At 43.2% G+C, this 19,085-nt stretch overlaps 1 protein-coding gene across 5 annotated transcripts; it reads right to left on the bottom strand.

The window, feature by feature from the left end:
* Positions 1 to 14,952: 14,952 nt before the first annotated feature.
* Positions 14,953 to 17,287, bottom strand: Mid1ip1 (MID1 interacting protein 1). Of its 5 annotated transcripts, none has more exons than XM_028767825.1 (3): positions 16,948 to 17,143; positions 16,811 to 16,833; positions 14,953 to 16,671 (listed from the first exon to the last, which is right to left on the bottom strand). In XM_028767825.1, the coding sequence occupies exon 3, from the start codon at positions 16,424 to 16,426 to the stop codon at positions 15,875 to 15,877; it is 552 nt and encodes a 183-aa protein (XP_028623658.1). In that variant the 5' UTR covers positions 16,427 to 16,671; positions 16,811 to 16,833; positions 16,948 to 17,143; the 3' UTR covers positions 14,953 to 15,874. The 5 variants fall into 5 exon arrangements, with proteins under 5 accessions (XP_028623658.1, XP_028623657.1, XP_028623656.1 ...); XM_028767824.1 differs by having other exon boundaries at positions 14,953 to 16,668; XM_028767823.1 differs by lacking the exon at positions 16,811 to 16,833 and having other exon boundaries at positions 16,948 to 17,287.
* Positions 17,288 to 19,085: the final 1,798 nt, after the last annotated feature.

The following is a 19,085-nucleotide window of genomic DNA, read 5'->3' as shown; positions in this document are numbered from 1 at the left end:
GACAAGATGCTTTGACTTAACAACTATGAAAGTTCTTTTTTGAAATAATCACCAGATCTCTATCTCTGCACAAAAGGTATTGTTATCAAAAAATTGATGTTTCTCGAGAAAAAGCTACAACTCCTACCACGAGTCAGGTCATAGAATTAGGCTGTGTCTAGAAAATTGGAATCATATAATTACAGGAAAAAAAATCAGTTTGCTGAGGTAGGGATAAGCATGACCTAAAAAAACAAAAAACAAAAAACAGAACAGCCTTCTGCCTTCTTTTGAAAGGAGTCTCTTTTTGAGAGCTATGCATGCTAACTTTCCTCTCCTCTCTTATCAAAGACTTTGACTTTGTGACTTCTAAACTTCTCTCCCCAGAAGGCTAGTACTAGGCAGCTGTGGCCCAGGGCTCCTCAAAGAGTCCTTGCAATCTTTAGTGCCTCTCTCTATGCTAATCATGACATCTTATCTTCTGTCTCCATTTGTCCAAAGTTCATTATCAGCTTCCCATCCTCTGCTTTTCTTTTTTGCTAACCACTTGACATAATTTACAGGTTTTGGAAAGTGTCCACATGACTCTGGGCTTAAACGTTTAGAACAGACCTCATCTCCTAGAACTCCACAATTAAAAGATCCCTATCTGGTTTTTCCCCCAATCTTCCTCCAAATAGGAACCCGAAAGACAAATCTTGGTAAGAGTCAGAAATAGTAGAATAAATCATTTGTGTTGGCTGGGGACTGACTCTTGTACCCTGCGGTTCTTAAAAGAGCAAATACAATGGCCTCCTGCTAAGTCATTATCCCTGCAGCAGAATGGGAAAGTATTCAACTACATTCCTCCTCCCTGCAAAGGAATTTCGGATTATGCCAAATCAGAAGAGTTTCTTGGTAACTCAAGAGTTGGTCCAAGCAGAAAGTCTGCACTTCCAACACATGTGCCACAGTGCTAAAGGCCAGAAATGATTCCCAATGTCCTCCCATGAAAATGAAGCAAGTATGTGAAATAGGAGAAAGTACTAACAAGGATATAGCTCACAGCCAGGCTCTACAGGGCCACTAAGTCTTGTCCTGCTAATTCACACAGAGACCACCCTGGGTGTTTACGATCACAGGGAAGAAGCAGAAACATCAACAGCTCATCAAATTTCTTGTTACTTTTGCAATCATCAAAAACAGAGCTTTTCTTTCCCTTTCCTACTAGTCTGAGAGTGCCACACCATCTGTCCTAACCGGCCCTTCCTTTCTTCTACCTTACCAGTGTTGTTCAAAAAACCTAAGCTCTGCACCACCCATCTCTTACACAAATGTGAGCCATGTGGTACCAGACCAGCCTGTGATTTCATTGGTAGACAATAAGAGAAATCATAAGATTAGAAGCATCAGACACAAGAGGATGTCAGCAAAGTGAGAGAGCTACAGATGCTAGTATTCATGCCTCTGTTTCCCTTAGTAACAGAACTCATTTTTAACTAGGCAGGTCGCCACTGTAAAGAAACAACTGCATTTTCCAACCTCTCTACCTACTTAATATGGTCGGCTAATGTCAAAGGTAAAGCCTTCCCAAAGGCCTTCAGGTTGTAGGTTGTGAATAATTTGTAACTGAATAATACACACAGACTTACTTGTGAAAGGACTGTGATTATTGAATATAATAAAAGCGACTCATTTGAAAGCAAGGGTTTAATACTCTTCGGTATCTTTCTACTTACCCAAGTGCTGGAAACTTTAAAAAACTATTTCTTTATTTTTATTTTAAGTTCAGTGGTGTCTTGCCTGCATGTATGTCTGTGTGAGGGTGTCAGACCCCTGGAACTGGAGTTACCAATATGAGTTCCCATGTGGGTGTTGGGAATTGAACCCTGGAAGAATAGGACCACTGGAAGAGCAGTCAGTGCTCTTAACCTCTGAACCATCTCTCCAGCCCCTGCATGCTGAAAATGTAAACATATTCATGAAAATGTAAACATATTCATAAGAAGGCATGGTGAAGCTATGGCAGCAAACTATCTAAGCCCGGGGCATGATGGGACCATATAGTATTTCTGGACATCTTTCACATTTCCTTTATCCAAAAGGGAGTAATGATTCTAATTTGTTTAAGCTGCTTGTCATTGCAGCATTTTCAATTGGATTAATGCTGGAAGAAAGAACGTTACAGGAGACAGAACAGTGCAAGTGAGGACTCCAAAGCCCACGCATATCTGGCAAATGCAATCAATGTTCATTTAAAGATGACTGTTACAGCATGGCCAAGGAAAAGAATGTCAGAAAAGGACAGAGAAACAGTAGAAGCCTTTGCACACAGGGTCATGGTGACCTTTGAAACACTTTATAACTGAAAAAATAGGAGTGTGTAGAGGTTGAACAGAGGGATAGCATGTAATGTTTGTTTTAATACATCCATCTGGTCACAGGATCTGGAAGGAATGGAGGTAGAGGACTTGTTAGGAAAGTACTGTAGTGATCAAGTGGGGCACAATGCTAACTTGAGCCTAACGTCAATGGAGATGGCTAGCCTCTAAGAGAGTGATGCTTCCCTCTGACCTGCTCCTTTACTACCTCCTGGTTTTGGCATCAGGAAGATCACCAAAGTGGTGGTTCTTCATTTCTCCCTCCCTGTGATCTCAAACACATCCCACCAGGACCTTTGATGCCCACTTCTTATTATGGGAATGCACCCCATTTCACAGACACAGTCAAACACCCCAGGAAGATGACCAAAGGGAGTTTTCTTCATTCTTTCCTCTCTGTAACTTCCATGACACCCCATCAGCCCCTCTGATCTCTGCTTCTCAGTGTAGGAATGTTTTTCCTCTCTCCATCAGTTGCTGTCTTCCATTGCTATTATTTATTTAAATCCACTGTGATCTCCTCTCTGTGAGAACCTCCAAGCTGACAGTAAGTCTTCCTTGGATTGAAGCATCTACTTGCCTTACGAATTACCATTCAGAGCTATGGTACCCTCCAATGGGCCACTATTGTCTCTTCTCCTTAGATAAGGTCTAAAGTGCTTATTGTGTCTTCTTAAATCAGTTTTGTCTTGAGAACTGACTATGTGACTCAGTTGGTGAAATGCTTGCATGGGGTGCACAAAGCCTTGGAATTGATTCCAAACATCCCATTAACTGGGTACAGGGAGTGACACATGCCTGTAATGTCAGTACTCACGAGATAGAGGCCAATCAGGGCTACATCTGAACTGTACTGAGAGTACTGTAGTGATCAAGTGGGACACAATGCTGGCTTGAGCCTAGTATCAATGGAGATGGTGAGAAGTACCATATATTCGCTATATTTTTGAAAGCAGACCCATATCATTTCCTGCTTTTGTGTCAAAACAAAAGCAGGGGTTTTATTTCAGTTGGTAGATGCTTGTCTGACATGTACAAAGTCCCAGTCACAACTCTTACTTTCACATAAAAGTCAGTATAACCCTAGCACTTGGGAGGGCAGGGACACAGCACTATCTGAAGTTCAGGTTGTTGTTATTGTCTTAAAATAATTCCTGAGTTTTTCAGAAAACTTAAAGTTTCAAGTATTATTTAAAAATAACAGCAACAATAATTTCACCTTTCTGTGTTTACTTTCATCACCAGAAAAGTGATATTGCTAAGGTGGGGTTTCAACTCTACAGTATAATCATTGAATAGTCATGCTACTTTCTTGAGTGTGGCACAGTCCTTTAATCCCAGCACTCGGGAGGCAGAGGTAGGTGGATCTCTGTGAGTTCCAGGTCAGACTAGTTTACAGAGCAAGTTCCAGGACAGCCAGGGATACACAGAGAAACCCTGTCTCAAACCAACCAACCAACCAACCAACCAACCAACAAACAAACAAACAATAAATAAAAGTGTGGTTTTATAAGAGATATACATATATGCATGCATAGAGTGAGACCACAACAGGAACAAGAACAATATATCTTGCAAGACAAACAGACAGATTGAATAATTTCTGTTCTAGGATCTCACTCTGTATCACATATTTTGTGTTTCTACATCTGTGCTTAAAGCAGTTCACCTGTCACATTCATGACTTTAAATAACCTTGGGAAAGTACAGACCAGGCAGTTGGTAGAATTTCCCACAATTTGTATCTGTATTTCCTCACAACTAAATCTAGGTTTTGCATTGGCACAGGAATATCACAGAAGTGGTGCATCCTCAACACATCACACATATCCTTCACCATGACAACATACCCTTCATAGTGTTGTTATTGGACTTGTTTGAGGCTGAACCCCGACATTGGCCTCCCCAATCTCAATATGCCAATGAAAGAGGCAAGACAATGAGAAGTTGAGAAAGGGGATTTATTCAGTGTGGCTGTGTTAGAAAGAGGGACAAACAGATGGGTCTCCCCATCCAAGTCCAAATTGAGCATCCTGACTTGAGGTGCAGTTCTTGTCAAGGTAGCCTGTCCATCACTGACTTACTGCCTGCCTCCCATCCCCAGTCTCACCTGAAAGGTATTCTGGCAAATTGTTACAGCTGTATGAAATCTTTCTTGGGGGACTAGTTAATCCTCTTGTGGGGACCAGTATTCAGCATTTTCCTATTCCCAGCATGAGATTCCTCTAAAAATTCCAGTTTCTGGGGAGTCTATTGTCTCAAGTGTCTGATAGGCAAGGGGAGAGGGAGAGTACAAGTTTCTCTCTTTAGAACAGCTTCAGTGTTGCCTGCCATCATTGCTATCTTAGCTTGCCTTTATTTCTCACCCTCCGTTCAATTTGGTCTGGTTTTGTTTTGAGACGGAGGGCCCCCCCCGTTTCCGTCTCTCTCTCTCTCTCTCTCTCTCTCTCTCTCTCTCTCTCTCTCACACACACACACACACACACACACACATACACACACACACACGCTAAGTGTGATTACAATTTCTAAATACTAGTAAAAGAATGGATACCTCTTAATATATTCAAACATGTGGCCAAATCTCAGACATACAGTGTATGAAAGTGGCCAAAGGACCATGAACATCCTTGTGCTTCTTGGTATCAAAGCAGTAGCTTTGTCTCACTCCCTTTCTCTGGACTTTTGGGAACTATTCAACAGTCACATTTAGCACTGTCATAGAGTCCAATGTTTGGTATGCTATAGGTGCCAATAAATACTTCCTGGATGAAACCCTGTTTCCAGTTGAGCTCTGTAAATTTTCTGCTTGCCCCTTGGGCCCTGTCTGTCCGACTACATGCTCTCATAGACCTGGGCTCTGCTGGGTTCTGGATGTTCCTAGGCCCATATATGATATCAATGTTAACACAATCGCAGGGAGGGAGAAAGGGAAGGAAAAAAGAGTGAAGCCAGGAGGTGACTAGGCCTTGGTTTTAGAACTTAGAGTGTTCTTTCTGAGTTTGTGTTGAGCAGGTGAGAGACTGATTTGGAATGTGACTCTCAGCTACTCCTCCCCCTCGCACTCCACTTCCTGTTTATTCTGCTTCCAAAACCACAATAGGGAGAGGAGGGGGTTGGGAAACAATGCAGTCAGTTCTTTTGGGAGCCTTCCTGCTCCCTGCCGGCCTTTAGGAATTGGAGTTTCAGCCCTTAAGAAGTCTTTACTTTGCAAAAGAGAAAGGTGCTAAGAATGTGATTAACTCTCCCAGGAAGCAAACAGAACAGAGGAGCCTGCCTGACTTCAATTTCTCTGCCTGGGAAAGCCTGGATTTTCTTTTACTGCCTGTGCCACCTTTCCCTCTACTTCCTTGTGCCACAACCACCTCCTTTACTGTGACCTTTGTATTCCTGATAACTTCACCACGACCTTTTATTTATGCTGTATGAAAAGCTTTTCTGCTGCATCTCAGTACTAAGTAAGCATTGATAGGTTATTTCTTCACCGGTGAGATGAGCCAATTCAAACCAGATTAGATTAGATTAGATTAGATTAGATTAAAGGCAGGTTTATTGATAAATTGTCCTCCAGCAGGCGAGTTCACTGGCCCCCAAAAAGAACAGGGAAGTTGCCAAGGGTAGCTGAGGAGAAAGAGAGAAAGGGCACATGCACCTAAAAGAAGGAGGGCAAGGAGGAGGAGGAGGAAGGAAGAGAGAAAGGAAGAGGGGCAGAGAGGAGAGAGAGGGAAAGCGGAGAGGGAGGGAGAGAGAGCACGCACAAAATGTTTAGATTATATAGGGAAGAGCCTCTGGGGGAAGGGCTGCGAAGTTCGGGGTTTGGGGCAGGGTATGCCAGGTAGGGACTGAGGGATGCTGGGATAACCTGGAGGCCACGTCTGTTTTGATATGTAAGATATGCACCTCAGTCCCAAGTCCTGGAATGCCAAACAACCTTTGCCATTCAGTGAGAGCAAAAAGCTTTATGCTGGTTCCACTAATCAGAAGGGGACTGGAGAATGGGCTCTCTGATTCTTTGCTGGTAAGAGGGTTAAATGTATAACCACTTTGGAAAAAGCTTTGGCAACTTTAGATAAGTAAGTATCCACTCTACGTACTGGCAATTTCATCCCCGTGTATTTATTATTTTTAAAAAGGCTTGTACCAGATTGCTTTTTATTTGAATATAATAAAATCAATAAATTAATAAGCAAACTTCAGTGCTCAGACAAATCATGGACATTTATACAGTGGCACAGCGGTGAGCAACTAAAAGGAGCAGTGGCGCCCACAAGACTACTCCGTGAGCAGTGAGCAAAACTGCTTGGCAAGCCTGAAAAATTGAGTTCCATTCCTACGACTCACATGGTGATGGAGAGAACTAACTCTTGAAAGCCTCTCTCTCTCTCTCTCTCTCTCTCTCTCTCTCTCTCTCTCACACACACACACACACACACACACACACACACACATACACACGATAAGTGTGATTACAATTTCTAAATACTACTAAAAGAATGGATACCTCTACCTCTTAACATATTCGAACATGTGGCCAAATCTCAGACATACATTGTATGAAAGTGGCCAGACACAAAACAGTACATTCTCTATGATTCTTTTTCAACAAAGGTCAAGAACGGGCAAAACTAATTGTATAGAGATAGAGATTAAAATTCGGATGCCTGTGGGAGAGGTCTCAGAGAAAGTCAGAGATCGAGAGGTAAGGAGGGATAACTTTCTAAGGTGATAGTTATGTTCTGTATCTTGCTGGAGATAGTGAGTATGACTTACGTGCTTATTAAACTTTTTAGATGAATGTTTACTGTCTGCATTTTATTATATGAAATTATATGACAATAAAAATAATGAAACTCGGTGCAACCCCTCCCCCAAAATATCACAAAATCTTTTGGAAATGGAAAACTTGGAAATGGAGCAAAAGAAAAGAAAGGATGAATACCACAAATATAGAGATAAAATACTACATTTAATGCAAGCTTCGTTGGTAATGCAATGATGATGTGGGGACGTTCCAAGGAAGTCCATTCACATCTTCCTGGTCATATGCTAGGAGCCCAATATTTTCAGTTCCTAGTGCTTCCAGACAAAATCCCCACAAATTCAGTGGTTTCAAACAAAGCAGAGGGGCTGAAGAGATGGCTCAGTGATTAAGAGCACTGGCTGCTCTTCCAGAGGACCTGGGTTCAATTCTCAGCACCCACATGGCAGTTTCCAACTGTCTGTAACTCCAGTTCCAGGGGATCTGACACCCTCACACAGACATACATGCAGTCAAAACATGAATACACATCAAATTAAAACAAACAAACAAACAAAAACAAAAAAAACAACAACAAGAAGAACTACCCTTTTAAATTTCTAGAGATCAGAGGTCCAAAATTGGTCTTGGTGGGCTAAGGCCAAGGTATGAGCAGAGCTGTTCCTCCCGAAAGCTCTTGGTTTCCCTTGCTTTTGTTTCCTTGTTTTCCCTAGCGTAGAAGAAAACCCTGAATTTTTTTGGTCTGGTAAAATGTTACAGTCTCAGGGGTCTTGATGGGGTTCATTTTATATGCCAGTTAAAGATATGTCTAACGTCTAGACTTCCCCCCAGTACCTTCCTGCATCTTTACAGCTCTGTGATGGCATTGAGCTCACCCATATAATCCAAGTTGCCTGCCCAATCTGAAGGTTAGGTGCATTCTTTTTTTTTCTTTTTCCGAGACAGGATTTCTTTGTGTAGCCCTGGCTGTCCTGGAACTCACTCTGTAGAGCAGGCTGGCCTCGAACTCAGAAATCTGCCTGCCTCTGCCTTCCAAGTGCTGGGATTAAAGGCGTGCACCACCACCGCCTGGCGGTTAGGTGCATTCTTAAGTCATCAGATGCATCCTGATTGATCTGCTGCTTTATCAGCCTTGTTTCCCCAACCCTCCTCATCCCCCACTATCCAAACTGACATAGTCCATGGGGGCTAGTGAATTACGTAAAGGAACCTATGGGTTAACGGTTCTAGTATGTGCAGCCACCTAATAGTTCATAGAACTGTAAATGTTACATATATATATATATATATATATATATATATATATATGGCATCTTTCTAGTCTCTACAGTCAATGTGAGGTGGATATTTGAATTGTTTCTGGTCTATTGTAAGCTGTTTCTTGGGTAAATATAGTAAAAACTAATTCTGTCTCAAGAATTCTATTTGAATCCGCAATTGCTTTCATTACTTGAAATTTGAAAGAAAAAAAAAGAACTCTGTTCCAGTTATCTATTACTGTATAACAAACCACTTAGTGTGGCATGAAGAAAAAAAATATTTTGCACACAGTTCTGAAATTTGGGCAAGGCTCAGTGAGGACAGCTTGTCTGTACTCTACTTGGCATCAGCTGGGCAGGCTTAAAGGCTGAGGGGAAGATGGTTGGAATTGGCTTGATGCCTTGCTTATGTGTCTGGTGAGTGATTCTGTTGGGTGGAAGGAACGTCAATAGTACTAAAGGCTGGAACGCCTATAGGGCCACCCTCCATGTGGCTTGGGCTTCCTATGAACATGGCAGTTGGATTGCAAACATCTGGAGAAATGGCCGTGTATGTCATGCTAGAAGATCTTCTGTGTCCTGGTCTTGAGAGTAAAAGTACTATACATTTGGTTATGGTAGTAACAATGTCCTGCCTGCATTCAAGGGGAGGAGACAGAGATCCTCCCTCTTGATAGGAGATGGGAAGATTGTGACAGAGGATATATGACCAGAAAGAACTTCATAGGAATTTTAGCGCCACACCTGTCATACTTGGGGCGTGAACATAGGAGAATCCCTGGAGCACTCTGGCCAGATGCTTTTGCCAAATTGTTGAGCTCTAGATTCAGGGAGAGACTTTGTCTCAATAAAAAGGTGCAGGGTGATAAAGGAAGACACTGAACATTGTGTTCTGGCCTCCATGTGCACACACACATATGCATGTCCCCCTATACCGTCATGTACACATTCATAAAGTACACTACACACAAATGAGTAAGTCAACAAATAAAAAGAAATTATATATTTTTGTCTTGATTCTTCCCGTATTCCACACGGGACCAACCTGAGAGCAGACTTTTTTTTTTTTTTTCGAGACAGGGTTTCTCTGTGTAGCCCTGGCTGTCCTGGAACTCACTCTGTAGACCAGGCTAGCCTCGAACTCTCGAACTCAGAAATCCACCTGCCTCTGCCTCCCAAGTGCTGTGATTAAAGGCGTGTGCCACCACCGCCCGGTGAGAGCAGACATTTCTTGTGCTCTTAAATTCACTAGCAAAAGGACTGCTAGGTCTAAAAACTCCTCCCAGACCCCAGCATTGGAGTAAAACATTTAAATGTTTGGCACTTGTCCTTCAGGCACTTGTCCTTCAGCTATCTAAGAGATGAAGAAATTATCAACTACTTAACACACGCACATTCCTAAAGCATCTATAAATTGCAGTCTGCAATTCTAATTAGATACCACAAAGAACTACACCTTCTTTTGAATGACTAATCTATACTAACTTCACTTCTTACATTTTATACATACTTTGACTCCTCTGGAAAACACATATGTTCTTTTACAATGTATTTCTCATTTTTTTTTTTAAAAAAAACAAGACTTAAACTAGTAATTCATGTGAACAATTGGAAAGCACTTAATATCTTAGTTAGAACCAGTTCTGTAGCTCTTTCATTTGCTTCTCTCCTTAACTACCAACCAAGAAATCTCCTCAATTAGATGTCTGCTCAGGAAGGAAAAAAAGGGCCATTATCCAAGAACATAGCAAGTTCTGTGAGGATTTCAACATGGTGGAAGTGTAGTCAGGTTTTAATTGGCCCTATTGAGCTCACCCACAAGCTACCGCATTCTTTACCTCAGCAGTGTGGTATTCAGTGGGGTGGGGGAGGGACTACCAAGTTAGTTTTTGCTTTTGAAAATTTCAAATGAATCACATCCAGTTCATACTGTTAGCAGAGCACTCCTTAATAGATGTGCTCATATGGATATTTGGAAAATGGATATTGAGAAGTAAAATACAATACAGAAAGTGCTCCACCCTCAACATTGTTTGTTTAGCTTGTGAGAATAACTAAGTGAGCTGGGCCTTGTGATGCAAGCCTACAATTCTAGCTGTTCCAGAGACTGAGGCAGAGCAATCACATGCTCATGGTCTGCCTTGGCTATAGACCTAGTTTAAGGTCAGCCTGGACTTAGTGAGACCCTATTTCAAAACAAAATATACAAAAAGGCCTTGGGTTCAACTTTCAATCTTAAACAAACAAATAAAACTGGCCTTTATGTTTTGCTAGTCTTTTCTCAGCTTTTCCTGTCTATAGTGTTAGAAAACATTTTTCCTTGACAATTCAAGACCAGAAAGTTACCATCTATTAAGATGTTTATAACCAAAGAGAGAGAGAGAGAGAGAGAGAGAGAGAGAGAGAGAGAGAGAGAGAAAGAGAGAGAGAGTGAGAGAGTATGAGAAATGTTTAAAACCCAGTAGTGGTGGTGCAGGCCTTTAGTGGCAGCACTAAGGCCAGCCTGGCCCACAGAGTGAGTTCTGGAGCAGCAGAGCTGTTTTGTCTCGAGAAAAAAAACAAACTAACAAAATGATGTTCAGAAGTGTTAAGAGAATTTTCTAATATTAATTCTTTTTTACCAGTTCCAAGTTAGACACTGTGGTAGATATGTTGAAATTGCTAGGCAAGGATGCAAACGAAACAAAAAGAAGCAATAAAATGTTAAAAAAAAAAAGCATGAAGACATACAAAAGAATGAACGGTCTTTTAAAATAAAGAATACCAAAACAGGAGAGGCTGAAGAGATAGTTATGACTTTAGTGAACCTCCTTTAGACAGATGCACAACTTCTATGCTTTAACTGGAGGGGGACCTTTGACATCAAAATGAAAACATCTAGTTCAAAATAAAAGGATGGAAGAACTGGAGAAGTGAAGTCATCAGTTTCGTGGAAGACATGTCCGTCTGAGTCATAAGGAAATTGCTTTTCTTATACTGACCAACATTGGAGCAGCCACTGGGAGACAGGGAGACTGATCTGTAGGGAAGCTGTGTGTACACAGGTGAGTTTCCTTTGCCTTATCTGTTACTCTCTAAATTAAGCATCTTTCTTCAATGGAGCAATGAGATTCCTAAGTAATTGGGGGAATAGGGAGAACAGCTGTGAACTCTTCTTTGCCTAAACTGCAGAAGCCTTGAAGCTCACTCTGCTTTTGTCTCCTTTCCTTTCCTGCCTTCACATCTTTCCCTGAGGGGCAGGAGAAAGGCTGAGCAAAGGAACAAGTGGGACTCCTAATTTTCTCTATATCTCTTTATCTTCCTATTCAAGAATTGCCATGCAATGAGGAGGACCTTAGATAGAAAGCTATGGAAAGCCCTGTATGTGGATCAAAGTCCTTTCTACATAGCCCTGCCAAGCCTCAGCCCCAGCCCCAGGTGCAAACACATACAGCCCAAGCACATTGGGAAGGAAAACCCAAGGTTGGTGTCTGTGAAGAACCTGCAATGGGCTTAGTGTCATATGCACAGGGAATCCTGGTAGTCTAAGCATCCAGATTGTGGTCCAGAAGTAGGGTCATAAGTTCTGAAAATTCCATTAGCCCTAAGGACTTCTTGCTCCACAGAGAATGGCCAGAGACAGTGTCAAGTCTCTCTGCCATGGTGGGTGCGGGACAAGAGAAATGATTGTATGAGGCAAGGGGAGGGAATGGCTTCTAGTTAAAGAAGCAGTTGTTCATGAATGAGCCAAGATGACACCAACAAACATGCCAAAGTAGTCAGGGAAAAACCCATGAGACCTCAATCCAACATAGAGAACTTGAGAAAACTGAGTAAAGTTGGAGATAGGAGAGGTGGCACTCCTCGTGGAAGAGCATATCACTTGGTTGTCCAGTGCCAGTCAGCCCTGAAATCATAATACAGGTAACACTGTATGGACTCAACAGGTTATATTTAGGAATACATGTGTGTTTGTGTGTATATATATATATATATATATACCCAATAATAGTTAATTTAGAAAGAGGACATGAATTTTAAGGAAAGCAGGGGTATATGGGAGAGTTTGAAGAGAGGAAAGGGAGAAATATTAAAATTAATTTATAATCAAAAAATATTTTCATGAAACCCAGAAAAAAGGAAGCAGTTGTTGGTAATAGACCGTCTACCTCTCTCACTGTGTCGTCCACAACCCCACATGACCTAGAGGCCCAGTCATGGATTTGGAATAATAAAGAACAACTTTTTCATTCCCTTGAGCTATTTTTTAAAGTGAACATGATCTTTAGAAAATTAATTTTTAGCTTAAATGATCTCAGTAAATAAAGCATTTTATTCTTGATCAAGAACTAAACTTTTCCAACAGAAACCCTTAACATTTTATTTGCAAAGCCAACCCATCAGTCTATGCTTTTATTTGAGAATATGATACTTCACCTCCACATTTGTAAAGAAAGTGCTCCTCTCATTATTTTATTTAAAATTCTTTTAAAAGAAATCATGCAAGGATATACTGGTGGATAAAATTTACTAGATAACCCATAAAAAATAAATTTGTTTATAAAGGTTTATGGTATAAAATTTGAGCCCTAAATGAACTAGAGCTATGTATAAACATTTAAGAAAATGCTGGGGATATTAAAATAAAACAGGGAGAGATGGAGACGTGAAAGGAGAGAAAGAGGACAGAAAACACTAGTTAAGAATGATTTTCTTGTTCAAAACTAAAAGTAAAACAACGAGGCATATGCAAATAGCCAGTTTCAATTTTTAAAACCTGCCAACTGCAGATGTTTCCAGATTGGTCAGAGAATGATGACATGCCCTCTGACACCAGGAATAGGAATACATCAGGCAGGTTGCTAAGGAAGAGATGAATATAAAATGTGAAACTCTCCACAGGAACAAAACTGCATACTGGGGGGCACAAGCAGGTTCTCAAAAGCTGAGGTGTGAGATCTTGTGTAGAAAATTGTTATCAAATGTTCTTCAACAGAAAATCATATTAATATTAGTTGAGACTCATTAGCATACACACCCACGCTTATATGAAAATATTTAAAAATAAAAAGAATGAAGTTAGTACTTTTGCCAGTTGCATATACTTTATTATTCTGCCCGACTTCTCTGAACACACATTTCAGTTAGCGTCTCATAAAGTTCTTGTCATCACATTCTCTCTTGATTTTAATCAGGCTCTCCCTTATGACTTGGGGGAAATGGATGAATCAGTTTTGTATGTTACTTAAAATAATACTTTCCTTCCAGCAGCAGAATCTGCCCAAAGCCTCATATTTTCATAAAGAAGACAGAGCAGGAAAGGAAATGGAGGCACACAATGTGTTTAGAATAAGAGAGAAACCTAAAAGTGATTTTCCCTGGTGCCTAAGAGAATCTTCCAAGTAATAAGCATTCTGGTTATCATCTCATTCAATCCCCACTGTAAGCCCAGGAAGCAGTTTAAGTCTTATGCTGGACTTCAATCATGGTACCAGGAGAATGAAATGTATCTACAATACGGAGGAACAGGAAATTTATACACACAATTTTCTAGCACCACAGTCTTTGTCTCTTTCCACCCTCATTGCTTCTGGAGTTGCCTTTAAATTTTTTTATTTGCACTTTGATATTTCAAAGGGAAGAGAAAACAAATGTGGGTATAGCTGACATTTGGTGCTGGCTAGCTTATCTTCATTTATTAACGATTAACTTTTGCTGGCAACAGGCAGGCATCCCAGTCTGGAGACCTCCCCCCCCTCCTCGCCCCACGCTTTTTTTTTTCTCTGCTGCAAAATGCTGATAATGGACTTGAACTGGCCTGGCCTGTAATGCACGCGCGCACACAGAACTGATATTTTTTAAAAACTGTAAAGTCGTGTGTGTTTTAAAATCAGGTTCTATGAATTTAGAGAATGCCCCCATGATTTCTGGTGAAACTGAGGTTGACCTGGAGTGTATCCCCCAACCCAATGAAATAAAGAAAGTGCACACTGTTGTCTCACCTGTTTGGCCATCTCCCAGGAATGCTATCTTAAAAAGCATTCCTCAGAGACTTAGGGCAGCTTTGATCAGATCTGCTATCCACAAGTGCTGAATGGGTCACTGAAAAGCTGGACAATGTTTGGGGACTCCTGACGAAGGACATTGCTTATACTTATGCTATAACTTTTTAAAATATCTCTCACGATTTACAAGCAATATTTTAAAATAAAGACCAGCAAAATGAGTGTATTGCTATTAGCTGGATTTTTTTTTGATGTTGCTAATTTTTCACTTTTCTATAGTCAAGTGAAATTTAGATTCTTTTGGCTTCAAAACACTTCCACTAACTAAATATTGCGATAAGCTAGCCAAATTGGCTGAAAGGTACTATATATACTTTCACAGATGCTTTGAATATTTATGAACTTCTCCTTGGGATATTTGATCTCATCTTGGAACTGAACTGGAACAAAGCTTCTCCAGTAGCTACTTGTCAAAACTAAATACTTGTAGAGATGACTAGACACCACCTGGAAATATCAGAGAGACGGTAATAATGTCAGCGAAATAAAGGAAATTTCTTCTTAATGATTTGGTCACTCATTGGTGGAATAAAGAGCAACACACACTTGTCCAGTTTAGTTAACACATCTGCATTTTTATTTTTTAGAATATAGTCTACATCTGGATTAAAAAATGTTTTAAATAAACAAGACATATAACAACAGTGGAGCCCTTCATCATTCTACGTAAGACACAGATAGAATGTCAGTTGGTTCCACTTTAGATAAATCCACTTTCTCATAATAATGTTATTATTTTCGCTGGCCGAGTGGCAAGCTTCATCCTAGCTGGCACATCGCCAGTTTACACACACAGGGGTGGGGGTGGGGTGGCGTGAAAGGGATGGGGTGCCACAGGACTACTATACAGTGTAACAGAAAATCATTAATAAAGTAGTACCGGTTACCAACAGTGCTGTTTGTGCGCTTATCACAATGGAATCGACGAAGTTTCAAAGCAAAGAGATCTGAAATACTTAAGACAGGGTCACTGTTACAAAAAGAAATAGTGCAAACAGGAAAACTGACGCAATCCTAGCAACGCCAAGGCCTCCTCTTGCAGCTCAAAGCAGGGCGGGCAGGAGGCTGCGCCCCGCCTCCCCCGAGCACCCAGCTAGAAGCTGCCCTCCCAAGTGTGGCAACCCAGCGCTGTGCCCTGGCATGGCCCTTTCTCAGGCCCTTCTCTTCCGGAAAGAAAAACAGAAAAGAAACCCCAAGAAAGGCACAGGCTGAATGAAGGACATCGGCCCAGTTCCATTCTCACCAACACAGAGTAGGCCCCCTCCGGGGATCTTTGAACCCCCCTCTCTGGCGACTACTTTCCTCTGCTCTCGCGATGAGGCCCTCTTCTCCACACAAACCCCACCAAGTACTCAGCCCAACTTTACAGTGTGCCCTTCGCGCCCCACAACCAGGAAGAAAATAGCTTGGAGGAAAGAAAGGGGGTGGTAGAGCCGACCCGAGAGGGTGCTGGGCCGCGGGGACAGGCCCGCCTCAGTGGCCCCAATTACTGAAGCCGATCTCCTGCTTGTATCTGTTGGTGAGGATGTTGGCTTTGCGGGTGAGTTTGGAGAGCACGGTGTGCAGCCCGCGCAGGTGGTAGTGGAACTGCTGCTCCAGATCTTCTTCGCCGGCATCCGTGCTCTCCAAGTGGCTCAGGCCCACCAGGATGTCCTTGGGCTTCCAGGTGCTCTCCTCGCTCCCGGCCGGCGGGGACGATGGCTGGTGCAGGACTCCCCACTCGATATCGTTGCGGATGGACTTGAGCAGCACGTAGTGGCTGTACATGTCCCGGGAGGGCGCGAAAAAGCTTCCATTTGCGCTCCCCGGGCTTGGGGCCGGGGTCGTGCGCTCCTCCAGGCAGCTGCCACTGCTTCCTACCTCCACGCTGACCTCGTTGTCTAGCTCCGGCTCGGACAGTGGTACGTCGCGCAGCAGACTGGGCACCATCACCGTCTGGTCCATGTTGTTCACCGCGCCAATGAAGCGATTCATGGCGTTAAAGAGCGAGTGCTTCTGGTTATATGTGTCGCAGATTTGCATCATGGTGGCTGAGCGGGCGCGGAAACACGGGGACACTGATACACCGAGATAAACCTCTGGCGATGCTCGCCTTCAAGCGCTCTCAGAGGCTGATGCCGGGAGCCTGCTTGAAGCCGGTGTGACAGGATTCCCAAATCCTTCTCCGCCCTCTCTAACTTGCTTCTGTCTCAGCACTGCCCTTCGTGATGCGCGGCGCTCTTAGCTTTGGCTCACGATGACGGTGGGTGGTTGGGTCTAGCCTTGATCTGCTTGGGAGACAGAGACGAAAAGAACAAATTACCTACCCGGTTAGGGTGCCCGGCACCCCTGTTCGCGCGATGCTCCTGCCCTGAGCACTGCGGGACGGAGAAGGCACCAGGGTGGCTCCCTAGGACCAGTCGGTATCACCTCCTCCAATGCTAGCAGAGGACCTTTAAGAAAAGAGGAGAAAGAATATCCCCAGCCCGGACTCTGGTTTCTCCCTTCTAAAACCTAAGCGAAAGCAACCATATTAGCCCGGGCTGGCAAAGAGCAGGGACACCCACCTCTTGCACTGCGAAATCCCCTGGTTCTCAGTGCTTGGGTTGCGGACGGTGGCTGCCCAAGGGCGCTGCTGCGGTCACTGATCGGACTGTGAGTATGGGTGATGGAGGCTGCTTCGGCCCCCTGCCCATCCCAGGTGCTCAATTTATAGTCCAGGAAAGGTGTCCCAGGCGCCCAGGACCACCCCTGATGTTTCCTCCTCCTACCTCCTCCAGCAGCACAGATAAAAGGTCCCAGCCCTGACCGCGAGTAACACTCGCCCAACCCTTTCTACCGCGGGGGCGGGGCACGCCGGGTGGCTCCGCCTCTCGCCTGATACCCGGGCTAAGGCTGGGCGGCCCAGCAGGGCAAGGCAGGGTAGGGCTGGGAGGATGGAGCGGCCGCGCCCCAGCACCAAACCCAGAGCAAGCTGGCTGGGGGAGGGAGGGCGAGGCACTGAGCCCAAGGAGCCACCGTCCAAACCAGAGGGCGGACTGGCGCGCGCGGGCTGGGCGGGCTTGGCGAGCACTCCCCGGGTGGGATGACCGGAATGCATGTGTGTCCGGGTTGCAAAAGAACCCCTCAATCCCGAACCTAAAGTGGCTGCAGTCCGGAAATTTAGCCTCGATTTATTATTAGACGTCGGGTAAGAGGGATTCACAGCTGCCTTGACTACATACTGGGAATCTTATGTAAGAAGAGTTAGCAGGACATGCTGGATGCACGTGGACACGCAGTGCTCCCTCCACGGTCCAGGTCGTGGTCAGCTGCTGGGGGATGGGAACACTGAGGCAATTTGCTTCCCTCCTGGCCGAGTCTTTCCCAGTCTTTCCTACTACTGCCGCCAGGTGTGAAGAGAGCATCCTTGTCAACTGATCTACAGATTTGGTTCCCCCACCAAGAGATAGGAGCATGGCGATTGAGTGTGAACTTGGGCCTTGTGGCCTTTTGGCTATCAAAAAGACTAGGAGGAGTGCCAGAAGTTAGGACTGGTGTTGGGTATATCTTATAATTTAAAGAAAAAAAAATGGGAGTATGCCCAATAACTTTCTGGAACGTGTGTCAAGTGCTCCTTTCAAAAGATAGTTCTTAAGCAAGGGTTACTTAATAAGGCCTAAGCCGTGTACCATAGCCCTGGATGTACCTTTCAAGTTTTAAACTTTAAGCTTCTCCTTAGGATTCCCAGCCCTGAGCCCATACTCTTTTTTTTTTTTCCATCTCATTTCCTTTGCCACATCCCTCAACCTCCAGTCAACTCCAAATCCCTCCAGATGATATGACTCAGGCTTCTAATTTTAAGTTTCTTTCCACTAAAGTCTTTGGGGGAAGTTTTAGTATGGCATTCCCCTGCAAGACAAAAAAAAAGTGCCCCCAAACAAAGAGAAACACTTAGGCACGTATTTCTTTCTTGAAGGACTGGCACTGTTTCCCAAAAACCATGTCTCTTCCCAATTTTGAAGGAACAGCTGACTCTGCGTAACAAGGGCTGATAACAGACAGAAAAGTCATTGATAACCCTAGAACCCAGTCTGGCAAATCTAGTTTACTAGTTCTAGATCATAATCCATGCTCCCAAATGCTTGCTTGCTTGCTTATTTATTTATTTATTTATTTATTTATTTATTTTTGTTTTATTGCTTTGAGACACGGTCCCCTCCAGCCAGCTGGATTTGGAACGACAGCTACTCATTATTCTGATTCAGTGTCCCATGTTCGTTTAAACATGAAATGTTATCTGCCCAGTGGAGCTAGGGAGATCAGTGGAAAGAAGAATTTAAATGGGAAAGATGCATTGTGTAAACCTGACACATAACAATAATTGCACCCTTTCTCTTCTTGTGCACAGACCTGAAAACTTTTCCACCCTCCATTTGTCAACAAAATGGAGTGTCTCCCGTGGGAGAAAAATTTCCAGTGTTTCTTTAGCAATAAAAAGGAACTTCTTGGGCCATAGCAAAGGATTCTAATAGGGTTCAATGAGGTAACGGTGGCAAAACTCTTCACTGTGTACACTGTAAAGTACTTAGGGTTTCGTCATAGTCTAGAGGCATTTTATGTGAAGTCTGAACCCTTAAAAATAGGAAAATAGGCTAAGATGAACCAGAGAGAACCCCACCCCCACCTTTACCACTTCTTCTGCACAGGGGAGTATAAAACAGTT

Source organism: Grammomys surdaster, unplaced genomic scaffold (assembly GCF_004785775.1).
Source record: "Grammomys surdaster isolate TR1022 unplaced genomic scaffold, NIH_TR_1.0 182, whole genome shotgun sequence".
Lineage (NCBI taxonomy): Eukaryota > Metazoa > Chordata > Mammalia > Rodentia > Muridae > Grammomys > Grammomys surdaster.
The sequence above is the reverse complement of the archived record's forward strand: the minus strand, read 5'-3'. Positions and strand labels throughout refer to the sequence as shown.